This window comes from Rattus norvegicus, chromosome 10, assembly GCF_036323735.1.
Source record: "Rattus norvegicus strain BN/NHsdMcwi chromosome 10, GRCr8, whole genome shotgun sequence".
In the NCBI taxonomy this organism is placed as follows: domain Eukaryota; kingdom Metazoa; phylum Chordata; class Mammalia; order Rodentia; family Muridae; genus Rattus; species Rattus norvegicus.
In genome coordinates this window covers 85511972-85526570 of record NC_086028.1, presented here as the reverse complement: position 1 = coordinate 85526570, position 14599 = coordinate 85511972, and the positions used below count along the sequence as shown (strand labels likewise).

General features: G+C 46.8%; 1 protein-coding gene across 2 annotated transcripts; it reads left to right on the top strand.

Moving 5' to 3' along the window:
- The first annotated feature begins 5592 nt into the window (after positions 1 to 5592).
- Krt32 (keratin 32) lies at positions 5593 to 12620 on the top strand. Of its 2 annotated transcripts, none has more exons than NM_001395759.1 (7): positions 5593 to 6119; positions 7036 to 7118; positions 7280 to 7436; positions 8635 to 8796; positions 8879 to 9004; positions 9496 to 9716; positions 12189 to 12620. In NM_001395759.1, the coding sequence occupies exons 1-7, from the start codon at positions 5637 to 5639 to the stop codon at positions 12316 to 12318; spliced, it is 1362 nt and encodes a 453-aa protein (NP_001382688.1). In that variant the 5' UTR covers positions 5593 to 5636; the 3' UTR covers positions 12319 to 12620. The 2 variants fall into 2 exon arrangements, with proteins under 2 accessions (NP_001382688.1, XP_063125646.1); XM_063269576.1 differs by lacking the exon at positions 12189 to 12620 and adding an exon at positions 10928 to 11435 and having other exon boundaries at positions 5637 to 6119; positions 9496 to 9717.
- The last annotated feature ends 1979 nt before the right edge of the window (positions 12621 to 14599 follow it).

Below are 14599 nucleotides of genomic sequence, written 5' to 3'. Positions count from 1 at the left end.
GAGCAACATATCCAGAGGGTCAAGACTGTTGGCTCCAGGGCTCCGACAGGGCCTCCAGTCAATGCAACTCTTACAGCACAGCACAAATCTCTCGTTCATGCTGGGCCCAGACCCCGACTCTGAGAGGGTTCTTTGCAAATAAACGACTTGAAGTTTCTTTGACCCTGTCAGCTAAGGCGGGGTGCCTTTCCGGCCTTGACTCGTCATCATTTCAGTGGGCTCCGGGGTCTCTCTTCTGGGCCTGCTCCTTTCTTTCTGAGTGTGTTTTCCTAGGTTCTGAAATTCAGTACAGTGTATCCGAGGGTGGGGCAATAAAGCCATTTGCTCTGGTTCCCAATGACTGGCTCACATCATTTGCGTGTTGGTTTGTGTCTGTGTTGGGTTCAGATTGACTGCTGGGCGGATACCTGAGGGATGTTTGACCTAAAGTGACCCTGAAAATAACAGGGTCATTGAGGGTGATTAGAGGATTTCAATGGAGCTTTTTAAAATGCTTGTCCATGTCTGGGATAGCCTTCGGAATTGTTCTTCAGGCTTTATCTACCCCTACCCCCACCCCAAGACAAGATCTCTCATTACTCTGGACCTTGCCATGTAGGCTGGGCTAGGTGAGCGAGCTCCAGGGATCTGCCTGGTTTTGCTTTCCCAAGCACAGGCATTATAAGCATGTGCCACCATGCTTGGCTTTAAACAAGCAAGCAAGCAAGCAAACAAACAAACAAACAAAACACCCAACAACAAAAAAACAAGTAGGTGCCGAGTATTGAACTCAGGATGTTGCAATGCAGTCACTTTGCTCACTGAAGGCCTGGCTGTGCGGATTTTTGCTTGGCTTCCCTTTCTGCAAGGTCCCAGTGTGGTGACAATTGTTATCTACTTTCCCTCTTGGTAGGCAGAGTAACCCTTGGGGCTCCAGCATAGGCCTGATGAAGCTGAGATAAGCCACTTTATTAGCATGTGTATGCTCCTCACAGAGCAGTGGCGTGTGCCCCACATTCGGGGGAATTTTAGGGTTTATTCATACTAATTCCCCTCTTCCCTTGCAGCTCTTTGGTGAAACCCTTTCAGTTCAGGAAATCTCATAATAGTCCACAATTCCACTACACGCAGGTAACAGAGATTGAACCTGAGTTGGGACTTCCATTTGTAAGCAGGCTGGTGACCTGGGAGGCTCCTGTGTGCTCCTGGCACCTAAAGAGGGGTTGAGGCTCAGATGCAGGAACCCCAGCATCTCCTCCCGAAGTCTGTCATTTGTGGACAGAATGTCTTCCTTCAAAGGATCAAACAAAGCACCAAGTTCTCCCAATTCTAATGGGAAAGGGACAAGGGTGGTGCTACACTTCCTAAGCTGGTCAAGAAGTCAGATCATCTCCAGAGGGACATGTGTTCCTCAAAGATGACAAAGGTACCCGCTGAGGACCACGTGATGTTGAGAGGGTGATCATGGCCCAAGGTAAAGAGCAGAACAGTGAACTGGGCTGATCTGGGCCAGAGCTACCCCTTCTGGGTATCAGAACAGTTCGCTCTGTTTTGGCTGCAGAATTGCCTTATTTCAACCCCCTAAAACGGGACCTTGGGGTCTTTGGTATCTGCTAGCAACCTACCTAACTCTAGGTGGCCTGTCTTCTTGGAACACAATGGCGGTGGTTGCTGAGGCTCACGCATCTGCCTCATTCTCTTTATTCAACCCTTACTGAGCACCAAGATGTGCCAGGCAGGGTACTAGGTGTCATGGGCAGGGATTGGTCTACATGGGAGAAAGGTCTTGGTGTGGCACAGGAAAGACCACCACTTCTACTTACTACATCTATCTATCTGTCTATCTGTCTATCTGTCTATCTATCTGTCTATCTGTCTATCTGTCTATCTATCTATCTATCTATCTATCTATCTATCTATCTATCTATCTATCTATCTATCTATCTATCATGTATTATGAGTATCTATCATTATCTCCTATCATCTATCTATCTATCTATCTATCTATCTATCTATCTATTCTATCATGTATGTATGAGTATCTATCATCATCTCCTATCATCTATCTGTCTATCTATCTATCTATCTATCTATCTATCTATCTATCTATCTATTATCTATCTATCTATCTATCAATCATGTATGTATGACTATCTATCATTATCTTCTATCATCTATCTATTATCTATCTAATTTATCATTTATCTATTCTATCTATCTATTATCTATCTATTTTAGTGATGGGAGGAGGCTGTCTCATTAATGTAAGAAATGCAGAACTGGAATGTAGAGTCAGAGGTATCTGGGTTCAAATCCCAGCCTCACCACTGTGGGAGAGTGTTGGCAGGTTACAGTCCCTTTCTCAGTCTCAGTTTTCCCCTGAGGTAAACAGAGCAGGTAACACTTACTTGCTATGCTGCAATCTCCCCAGTGCTACACTGAGCATACAGCTGGCGTCTGGAAACTGGCCAACATTGGCTCGCCCTTCCAGTTGGATGCTCTGAGGTTGGGCATCTACCCTTCTCTGCTGGAATTTCATTTTTCAGGCAGCATTTCCAGGTAGCAGTGCCGAGTTACCTCAGGTCGGCCAAAGTATGTATGAAGTTGTGGGGCTGGAGAGATAACTCAGTAGTAAAGACTTTGTTGTTCTTGAGAGGACTGGAATTTGATTTTGGATCCCAGTACCCATGTCAGGCAGCTCACGAAGCACCTGTAAGTACAGTTCTAGGGGCTCCAGTACCCTCTGGCCTTCATGAGCACCTCACCACCTGCATACTCTCCATTACACATAAATAAAAAATCTAAATAACAGTAAACAATGGGCCAAGAAAGTGCATGTGATAGTGTCAGTGTCTACTCTGATCATGGTGGTTAGCAGTAAACTTCGCTTTCTTGACCACAGGCTCTAGTGAAGTCCCGCTCTTCTCCCTGGTGTCCTCGGGTCTAAAGCCACTTCTAAGCCACCCCAGCTCCCACACGGATGGCACGCTCACCAGCTCACACGGAACTCTACCTTTTCTTAGCTCATTTGCTTTTGCTTTTTAACTTACAATCCTTTCTCCATGCAGCCAGATGTTTTCACCTTTGTCTGAACACAGGGATGACGCAGAAAGCTTAAAAATAAAAACCCAAGAAACAAAAATCACAATGTGACAAAACCAAACCAAACCAAACCAAACCAAACCAAACAATCAACCAACCAAACAACCAAACAAAAAACAAGTCTTGCCTGCCTCAAGCCCCAGAAACCCTGATTTAGTTGACCTGAGATTTGCCTAATTCTGGGTGTCTGAGAGCTGTTTGGGAATGCTCATGTAGAGCCAGGGTTGAGTGCCTGTGCATTAGTCAGAGGGCTTTAGGGTCCTGTAATCAGGGAGCTCAGGGCAACCTTCTCTGCTTCCTGCTTCCTAACTACAGATGCAATGTTACCAGCAGTCTCAAGTTCCTACTGCCATGACTCCTCGGTCATGATGGGCTATCCCTCCAGCTGCAAGATGGGGGTGGGGAGCAAAGTCAGCTCTTCCCTATGTTGCTTTTATCAGGGTATTTCACCACAGCAAAGAGGATGACTACAGGGATGAAGTGAGGAAACCAATGTCAGTGCTGTGCTTGACTTCCATTTATTTCATCTCCAGAAAGTGCTGGTTATGGTGTCGAAGGGTGGCTGAGGTGTCTCATCTCACGTAGCTGTCATTGCTCTCATGCTTCCCTCTATATGACATCATCAGATTCTCTAAACTGTCCATTGAGAGGAAGCTACTAGAATTATGGCTGCTCCAGGGGATCAAACTGGAAGATGTTTTTGAGGGGGAGGGAAGAATCAGGAGAGTAGGATGAGACTCATACCCTCACACATGCTTGGGTGCACTGTAACACTGTTCTATCTGTCTGTCTGTCTGTCTGTCTGTCTGTCTGTCTATGTAACTACCTACCTAACACTATATCTTTATCTATCTTTCTCTATATCCTCATTTCTTGAGAAAACATTTAAGCGAAGTCCATTTTCATGAAGAAACCAAGACACAGGGAGACAAAGTGACATTTAAAGGTTACAGCAAACATTACAAGGCAGGGTTTCTAGTTTGCGTCCTTAAACAGTGAGAGCACTGGGAGGTATTATTTCCCATTTCCTGTCCTCTTGCCTGAAGGAAGTAATTGGAAGGATACAACAAGGACTTATATCCTCACATTATATGGAGAAAAGAGTGTGATGGCCAATTTCGATCGACAACTTTATGGGATTTAGAATCACCCAGGAGACACACCTCTGGGCATGTCTTCAAAGGTGTTCCTAGAGAGTTTTGAGTGTGGCGAGAAGACCCACCTTGAACATGTGCAGCACTATTCCATGGTCTAGGGTTCTGAACGGAATAGAAAGAAAGCCAGTGGAGCATCAGCATTCATTTCTCTCTCTTTCTTGACTGGAATTAATGTGACCAGCTGCCTCAAGCTCCTGCTGCCATATCTTCCTTGCTATGATGAACTGTAGTCCTTCCAGCTGCAAGCCTTCCTTCCTTTTTCAGGGATTTTGTTACAGCAACAAGGGAAGTAACTAATACAGGGGTGAATGCAAAAGCAGCAATACAATATGTGCAGGGAAGTCCACAGCACTCATAGCTGGAACTGAATAGCATTAGTTCAGACTGTTGCTTCAGGAATGCCCAAGGCATTATAAGTAGGTATATCTGCTCTCGGTTTCCTAGCTCAGCATAGAATGCCCCTTTTCGAAGGCCTGATTTACAGGGCTTCCACTCACTGGGGTCCCAAACTGAGCCCTCCCTTTGCATCACCGTAGAAAGTAAAAGGAGACCCAGCTCTACCTTGTTCAACCTCAGCCTTAATAGGAAACAGTTGAACATTCTACGGTGGCCGCCATTTTCAAGTGGAGGACCTGGAGAGAGTCAAAACAGAGTCTCTGCCTTCTGGAGGGATTTCTGACAATGAGCTGCTTTTCCAAGGAGAAGAGCCTTCACCTCTCCCTTTCTCATTTGCATACAACTGAAAAAATATCTTAGCTGCTTAGCTGTTTTTGTCTTGGGTTCCTATTCTCCTCCATGATAGGTCCTTTCCATAGGTGGGAGGATGAGACCTATCTGAGGCGTCTGATCTCTTTCCTATCTCTCCAGATTTATACTACGGTATTGAGGCAGCTTCTGTCACCCACACATTTCCTTGCGAAGGGGCCAGTCCTCTTCCCACACGAAATGCTTTCATTAAAGGGGCATCTACCTTTCTGTAGGCTTGCAGCCTTCCCTAGGGCAGGTGCAGGCGGGGGTGCAGTGGGCAAGGTTTGTGGCAACACAGGACAGGTTGTGGCAGCACCTTCTGCCACACCCTGGTAATGAGAGCCCAGGTATGGGGCTGGTCCTTTGAAGATGTGTCTTGATGCTCTCCCCCAGGTGACCAATGACTAGAGCCTAGAGTCCTGCTTTAGCCAAATGATAAGTTTGGCCTCTTTTATGAGGAAAGGAACTCCTTATTGGAAACCAAATTACAAATTAATTATCATCTTCCACTAGGGCCAAGTATAAACATAAGCACTCCCCCTGATAATACTTTAGTGCGAGCCCCTTTACTCCAAGAGTATAAAAAGGCCTGGTCAGGATGGACTCTGTAGAGATCCAGGGAGCTGCTGTGGGGGAAAGGACCTCCCTAGCATGCCATCCAGCTGTTGCATTACCAACACCTCTTCAGCATCACTCAAGAGCTCTGCACGGCCTTCCTCCGTCTGTTCCAGTAACATGGGCAGCAGATCCGAGCTGTGCCTGGGTTATGTCTGTCAGCCCCTGCAGTGCATGCCCTCCATCTGCATGCCTACCACCTACAGGCCAGCCAGTTGCCTTTCTAAGACCTACTTGTCCAGCTCCTGCCAACCCAGCAACCGCCGGCCAACTGGTTGCATCTCCAGCTCCATGGGTACCTATGGCCTGTTCTGTGAGGGCGCCTTCAATGGCAATGAGAAGGAGACCATGCAGGTCCTGAATGATCGCCTGGCCAACTACCTGGAGAAGGTGAGGCAGCTGGAGAAAGAGAACGCAGAGCTGGAGGGCAAGATCCAAGATGTCTACCAGGCGCAGGTGCTGACCATGTGTCCTGACTACCAGTCCTACTTTCAGACCATCGAAGAGCTGCAGCAAAAGGTGAGGGTGGGTTGTGAACAGACTAGCTGGGGGAAGCATCCAGAAAAGCCAGTACTCTAGATACGAGTCTCATTAATGTTTTCAGCTATGCTCTGGGGGAAAAGAGACATCCCTAGGGCATAGGATTATCTCCTAGCTTGAACGCTCAGCCAGAGTCCTTAATAATTCTGGAAGAGCCCTGCCTTCAGGTTTATCATTGACATATTATATAGCTTTGAAGGCCCCCTTTCCTTTTCTAGACTTCAGTTTCCTCATCTATAGAATAGATAGAGTAATAATCCATCTTTAAAGGGATATTTAAGAGAATTCAGTAAATAACACACGTGTTTAGCATAGCCTCTGTATCTGTTGAGTTTTCAGTAAATATCAAGACCTTCTGTGTCTGACAGAGTTGAGTTCTTCCCTTATATATTGCTCATGGCATCTATAATGGGATATTTGGAAGATGTCAATTAGCTGAAGACATTCCTCCAAAGACAAGCTCACAGGCAAACACAATGTAAACAGTACCTCATTGTAGCTCTCTTCCCAGATGATCCTAAGTGGTGTTACTAGATATGGGAAGAGGCAGACCACTATGAGTGGCACCATTCCCTAGGCAGGGGGTACCGAATTGTATAAAAGTGGAGAGCAAGCAAGCAAGCAAGCAAGCAAGCAAGCAAGCAAGCAAGCATACACATAATCATGCATCCATTTCTTTCTAGTCTTGACTGTGGATGTGATGTGACCAGTTGTTTGACTTCCCTTCAATAGTAGACTATAATTGGAGTTCTATGCCAAATAAATTCTTTGTCTATGGTGTTTTTTGTAGGGGTTATTTTATCACAGCAACAGAAATGAAGCCAGGACATTTTCACTGTGTTCTTTTTCTTCTTTTCATCCTGCACTCACCTACTCCGTGTGCCTTCGTTGGCAGGTTCTGTGCACTAAGGCAGAGAATGCAAGGATGATTGTGCACATCGACAATGCCAAGCTGGCTGCAGATGACTTCAGAACCAAGTGAGTTTGGCAGGGGACTTTGGAGTAAGGAGTCCTCATATACTCTTGGGCTAGCTCTCTATTGGTATCATACAGGTTTAGACGTTGCGAGCATTTTAAAGCCTTCCTTGAGTTCTGTGTATAGTTCTACCCTTTGGTTGCTGACCCTGACCTTTTTGTAGGTATGAGACCGAGCTGGCCCTGAGACAGCTGGTAGAAGCAGACACCAATGGCCTACGCAGGATCCTGGATGAGTTGACCCTGAATAAAGCTGACCTGGAGGCTCAAGTAGAGTCCCTGAAGGAGGAACTTCTGTGCCTCAAGAGAAACCATGAAGAGGTGAGAACCAGCAGTGGGTCTGGGATGTAGCATGAGAAAAACAAAAGGGTTGGAGTTAGAAAGATGTTGAGTTGAAATGGCCAGGGGGACTACATATCTTTTCTGTGACTTTATGTGAACCATGTATACTTTCTGAGTCCCAACTCCCATGAAATAGAGATAACTACCATGTAGGGTTATTGAGAGGATTTAATGATACTAAATAGAACATGGATATGACCCAACGCCTGGGCATGGAACACCTACATCTTGCTGAATCTCTTTCTTCTGTATCTCCTGAAGACTGCCAAGTTTCTCTAGCAGAGACTACATTTGTCTTTTTTTGGCCTCATCCCAGAGGGAGAGTGGTACAGTGGGGCCCTTGGATCTTTACATTGTAGAATGTACACGGAGTCTGTCTGTCTTTGTCAGGCTGCCTACTGGGTGAGACCCTCCTCTTCTGAGGGTTGGCTTGTGCTGCTTTTCATCTTAGTTCTATCCCCATTCTTGCCCATCTCTTGTTTCTTCCATATATATATATATATGCACACTTGAGTCATAGATACTGTTTCTTTCCCCATTTCTCACAGGGACCAAAGTTCTGCAAGGACCATTTGCTCTATGGTGCTTTGGTCTTCCTTCTCTGGGTTGACTCCCAAACTATTCACTTGGGATTTGAATGGACAAGTGTCTCTGGATTCTGGCTAGGCTTTCTTAGACTCTTATGTAAAATACCAACCAGTTGCCATGGACTCCCTGAATGCCTGGGGGCACCTGACTCATCTAACTTTAAGCAGAGAGTTTGGAACTGCACCAAGAAGTCACTAATGAGGCATTATCACATACTTGGGCAGCTGCAATGACAACTTTCTCTCATTGGCAGGCAAGCCTGGGGAGGGACCTGTTCTCATTTGGACCTTGGACCAAGTAAAGTCAGGCTCTGTGACCCTCCTTCCTTGATGGTTAGGGCTGGTGGCATGATGAGGAAATGGGGGGGGGTACATGGGTATCCAATCTTAGTCCAAGTGAATTAAAAATGTCCTTGAACTTGGCTTCTGCCCAAGTGACAGGAAATGTCACCAGGGGTTTTCATCTGGAGTTGGAAGATCACTGAGGCTCTTTAGTCCCTGAAGCCCTGTCCACCATTTTTGTCCTCTTCTGCATCTCTTATTTATTTTATGTATCTCTCATACTTGCCTGGGGTCTTGTGTCTTTTCAGGAAGTTGGTGTCCTTCGACAACAGCTCGGGGACCGCCTTAATATCGAGGTAGATGCTGCACCTCCTGTGGACCTAACCAGGATGCTGGAAGAGATGAGATGTCAGTATGAGACCATGGTGCAAACCAACCACAGGGATGTGGAGGAATGGTTCAATATGCAGGTGGGTATATCTCTCCCAAGAGCTTGGGCTCTTCAGTACCCCAAGGAAGGGACTCCCAGCCTTCTCCTTCTCTTCACTGCAGATGGAGGAGCTTAACAAGCAGGTGGCCACAAGCTCTGAGCAGCTTCAGAGTTACCAGTCAGACATCATTGATCTGAGACGAACAGTCAACACTCTGGAGATAGAACTGCAGGCTCAGCATAGCCTGGTAAGTGCTGCTGGTGGGCACCTCTTAGCTCTGGATCTAGGAAAGCACTGGGTATGGACAGGGTACAGGCATGTTAGGAGGTAGGAAGAGAATCATATTGAGACATGGATTTGTACCTTTAGCTGACTTTTTTGGTTATCTCAAGAACTAGCTCAGAGATAAAGGGATATATTCCATATTGGATGTCAAACATGGTTTCCCTAAGACGTCTGTTATGTACCTAGCCTCTCCTTCTGAAAAGCTATTAAAATACTTGATGACCTCCCAACTACAAACTGTGTAGAAGCAGATTCAGGACTTGGGTTCAAACTCTGGTTCTACCACATACTGGACGCTTAACCTGGAGCAGATGACTTGATCTGTTTCTGGACTTCTGTATTCACAGTGGCTTAGAAGAGAGGAGCCAAGAGACTTGGCTCTTCTTGTGTCTCTCTGAACCAGGCCACAGAAAGCAGCTGCTTCTTCACTGGTATGTCTTCCCCTTGCTTTAGAGAGACTCTCTGGAAAACACGCTGGGGGAGACGGAGGGCCGCTTCACCTCCCAGCTGTCCCAGATGCAATGCATGATCACCAATGTGGAGTCTCAGCTGGCTGACATCCGCTGTGACCTGGAGAGACAGAACCAAGAGTACAAGGTGTTGCTGGATGTCAAGGCCCGGCTGGAGTGTGAGATTGACACGTACAGGGGTCTGCTGGAGAGCGAGGACAGCAAGTGAGTGTCTGGGGAGAGTCTCTGTAGGGTGCCCACCAGGGACCTAGGTGGGCCTAGGAAGCAAGACCATCTATCTGCCTGTACTCTAGGAACATGAGCTTAGGGTCTGACAAGATTAAGGAGGCACCAGAAAGCTGGCATGCTCTAAAGGAAGCCAGACAATGATGTTTAGGCCACCATCCCGAACCTAGCCCAGAGGAGTCTATCCTTCATTCCTGGCTGACAGCAAGTGCCTACCCTACATCACGCATCTGACATCCTGGAAGACACTGAGAGAGATGATGAGGAATCACTTGCCTTCAGATTGTCAGGGCACAGGCAGACAGATCCCTGGAGGTCATTCTGAGGGCAGGGGTTTTGGTATTGGGAAGACAGGAGGAAGCTTAATGTGATTGATTTCTGGTGGGTTGTGGGGGAGGACCGGTCAGCTGAAGCTCACCATAGACAACTACAAAGGACACACTGGTACCAGAGGCCTTTGCTGTTTTGAGGGAGTGGTAGAGTCAGAGTAATCACTCATCTTTCTGCTAGCTGATAAACATCTGGAATGCAGAAACAATAGGATACATTTGGTTCCCTTGTCTGAATCAAAGAAAACTCAAAGCTGTTGTTTGGGAAGATTGTCCTGGGAGAAGCCAGAAGGGCTGAGTGGGAGGGGAACAGGCAGGGACAATATTCAGGAGCAAAGAAGAGATCATTGTAGGAATCTGTCCCCATTGTTATGCAAGCAGGGTTAGCAGGACCTGATGGGGTCTTCTGGGTATAGTGTGCTAATAGCTCTTGGATCTCTCTCTCTCTTTCTCTCTCTCCCCCCCTCTCTCTTTCCTTCCCCTCTGCTTCCCTTCCCTCCCTCTCTTCCTTCTTTTGTTTCTCTTCCTTCCTCTTCCAAAAATTTCTGTATGTGCACATGCATGCATGTGTGCATATGTAAATGTCTCTCTCTATGAATGTGTATGTGTGCAATGTGTGTGTGTCTGTGTGTATGGAGGGGGGTGTGAATCAGAGGACAACCTCAGGTTCCTAGTTTGTTTGAGACAGGGTTTCCTGCTTACCATGACATACTCTAGCTGGCCCATGAGCTTCTGAGCATGGTCTTGCCTCTGTCTACCCTCTCACCATAGGGTTACTAGGACTACAGACACATGCTGTGCCTGATCTTATGTAGATTCCGGGAATCCAATCAGGTATAAAACCTTTACTCACTGAGCCATCTCCCCAGCCCTTGTAGCAATTTCTTGTCCAACATTTCATCTTGTTTTTTCTGTTACTCAGAATCCTATCCCACCAAGGCAAGTGTTGTAAACTCACATGCTTGCCAGGGACAGGCTGTTACCATCCACATGTGATGTCAAGTTTTTGAGGCCCGTGGAAGCCAGCGAACTTGTGCTATGCCCAAAGAGGGCAGCAGCATTGTCCCTTTATGGTCAGTTCTACCACATAGGATGCAGATCCCATGTGCTGCTGGTCTTCCAGTCCAAGAAAAGCTGGGATTTGTATTTTTCCGAGCTTTAAAAGTTTCCAATTTTAAAATATATTTAACACATTGAGAAAAAAAAAGATGCTGGCCACATTAAATAGCTAAGACTGAATGTGGCCCTCGGGCTACACATTGGGCCTCTGAGCTGTTTGGTTGCTGTCCGGTGTCCAGTGTGTTGTTTCTGGTTTGGTGCCCTAGCCTGTTCGCCTCTGAGGTCATCTTGTTTCCTTTTGCCGTGTAGTCATTCTATATTCAGTTATTATTTCCTCGTATTCAAGACATTTTTATGAACTGCCTGCTCTGTACACCCTAGGTGTACAGAGGGCAAACATACACAGCTTTGGATCTCAACTGCCTGGACCAGGAGACAGACCATAGTGGAGTAGTTAGGGTGGTGTAGTTAGCTATCACTGTGGGAGGAGCTATCTGGTGCCATTGAGATATTTAACATGGAGATAGGAGGGTTCAAAGGTGATGTGACAGTTGAGTCGAGCTTTTAAAGAAGAGAAGGAATTGATTAAGAGAATGGTTGTAGAAGAGAGGTCTAGAAAGAGGAGACAGCCTGAGCTACATAGCTCATGGAGGAACTGGCAGAAGGCTGGACCTCAGACAACATTAGAGCTGTGAGGCGTGGCCGTAGGACCCACATGTCTATTAAAGAGGCTGGTGGTTGTCTCAGTAGTTGTCTTAGTAGATGGAAGCTACTAAGTCTTAGGTAGGGGAGGGACGTGATTAAATTGCGTCTACTGGAGACCCCTCTGGCCATCAATAAGCTAGGGGTTACAGGGAGAGGCAAGAGTAGAGTTGGGAGTAGGGGTCAGCTGGGAGGCCACAGAGGTAGCACAGACAAAGCAAGGGAGTTTGAAATAAGGAAAGCTGAGTGGAGGCGATGTAGAGTGGAACCATTAGAGAGACTCCCGAGGGCAGAATTGTCAAGGTATGTTATGACTTGGGCTCCTCCACTAATTCTTCCCCATTGTGACTTTTTCTTCCAGGCTACCCTGTAACCCTTGCTCTACTCCCTCCTGCCAGCCTTGTGCACCCTCCCCTGGGGTATCCCGCTCTGTGTGTGTGCCCCGCACTGTTTGTGTGCCTTGTTCGCCCTGCCTACAGACCCGCTACTGAAGCTTCTGAACATCCCTCAGTGTGTGGGTCCCTGAGGGACCCGAGTCCTGTGACCTGGTACCTCTTCACACCAAGCCTGACCACAATCCTGAGACCAAGAAAAGAGTGTGGCCAGCCTAGCTGGCCCTGACCAGAACCAGGAACTGGACACTAGCAACGTGTTCTGATGTTACATTGCTTCAACGCTACCTCCTCTGTTTCCCTGGGCAGAAGGTTCTCTTTGGTGCCGTTTCTGGTTGTCTCTGCTTTCTCAGAGTGCACGGGTTTTTGGCTAAACTGCAAATAAAGCTTAATTCAGTGGCTCTGCAAGTTCGTATTTCTTTGTTTCTCATGATGGTGCGTTCACGAGCCAACTCTCTTCATTTGGGTTCAGGAAGAGAGTGCCCGTATTTTGTATTCTTATGCCTCTTATTTTTAAAAATATCAGTTATTTTTATGTGTGTTAAGTGTTTTGCCTACCTCGTATGTAAGTGCACCACAACCATGCCTGCTGCCTGTGGGAGCCAGAAGATGTTGGATTCCCTCATAGAACTAGAATTATAGATGGTTGGGAATCACCATGTAGGTATTAGAAACCCATCCCAGGTCCCCTGGAAGGGCAGCACGTGCTCCTAACCACTGAGCTATCTCTTCCGCCTGCTGTTTCAGAAGACCCAAACGGGTATTTACTAAACAATGCTATAAATCTGTTTAATCCAGGAAATCACTCCAGAGCCAAGTAATAAAAGAATAAAGAGAGAAGGGAGGTAGATGGTCATGCCAGAAAACAAGGTCAAACAACTGCAATTGAGAATGATATCCTAATAAACTTACCTCCTCATCCACCTCACTGGCACAGTTTTAGCCACACCTCGCTGGCACGGTATGATCATATATCCAATAGTTTTTCAGGGAGTGCTGCTGGGTGTTGGGTCTGTGTTAGAAGTTGGTTATGCCAAAGGATGATCTCCAATACTGCTTTTTATCTCACCTAATCTTGCAAAACAAGCAACCCCAAACCAAACCAAACCAACCAACCAACCAACCAACCAACCAACCAACACCTCTAAACAAGATACCATTATTTCCTCTACTTTCTAATTGGGAAACCAAGGGTCAGAGGGGTTAAAGACCAACTCAAGTCCCACCATTACTAGGAGCTGTTTGATTAATTCACATTCAGAGTATTCAGTGTTTGCAAACCAGAGTTGGGTGTGGAGGATGCCAGAAAAAAAAAAAAGCAAGTACTCCTCACCATCTAGACACTTAAAATTGGAGTGGGGAGCTAAGATTAGAGCATGGGAAGCCCCACCCCTTCAGCAGAGACTGAGTGATTGCAGAATCATCAACAGTGAATGCCACCTCGCTTGTTTTTTGGCTCCATTGGCGATTGCATGGAAGGTTTCATGCATCTTAGGCAAGTGCTCCGTTGTTGAACTATATGCATCTCCAGCCCCACCCCCTTCTTTCAAAAATCCTTTTAGCAAAGTCTCACTATATTGCTCAGGGTGGCCTTGAACTTGTCATCCTCCTAGTTCAGTCTCCTCAGTAGCTGAGATTACATGCCTGCATCGACATTACCAGGCTTGGTGCTGCCTCTTACGAAGCACTTACTATGCATGCGTCTGCCCTGATTTGCTGAGCATCCTCTGTAAGCGAACAGGTGCAGTTCCCATGACAACCTCATAAAGCATTGGCATTGTGTTCATTTTAGACACAGGAAGTCAGGGCACAGAATAGGAGTAGATCTATTGTCCAGGATTACAGGCAAGGGAAAAGTTTTGAACCCAAGCCTAGCTGTAGGTCATCATTGTTTCAAGCACCATGCAAATTCCCACCTGGAAGGAGTAAACACTGGTACAGATTGGAGGGAAGTAGGCTGGGGATGGGAGAAAGTAGGCTGGGGGTACCAAAAGGTTTCTTGTTGCCCCATGATGTTAGGGATGGGCTGGGGGAACAGGAGCTACAGGGCATGGATTTGAGCGTGGGGTCTTCAGAGAGGCAGTGCTCCCATTTGGGAGGACCGCTAGATGGAGCAGCAGGTTCCTGGGTGATAGAAATAACTCAAAGGGAGGAAGCCATGGGCCGTGGGGTGGGGGTTCTTAGGAGTCCATAGAGAACCTGAGAGCTCTGCTACAGGATCTGGGCCCAAGGATGACCTAACTAGAGTGGTGTTGTAGACCCTTTCACCCAAGAGAATAGACAGGATGGCTGAGAGTCAGGGTCATACACTATCTGTCTTTGGAGAAACTGAGAGGGTCCTCAGGAAGGCAGTCAAAGCAACCCTGGAAAAAATGGAAGG

Excerpts from the sequence above, each read along its gene's own strand:
- Krt32 (XM_063269576.1), top strand. The coding sequence starts at position 5,637 with ATGCCATCCAGCTGTTGCATTACCAACACCTCTTCAGCATCACTCAAG. Across the intron at positions 7,119-7,279 it reads GCAGATGACTTCAGAACCAA|GTATGAGACCGAGCTGGCCC; the intron begins GTGAGTTTGGCA and ends ACCTTTTTGTAG. Across the intron at positions 9,005-9,495 it reads TGCAGGCTCAGCATAGCCTG|AGAGACTCTCTGGAAAACAC; the intron begins GTAAGTGCTGCT and ends CCCTTGCTTTAG.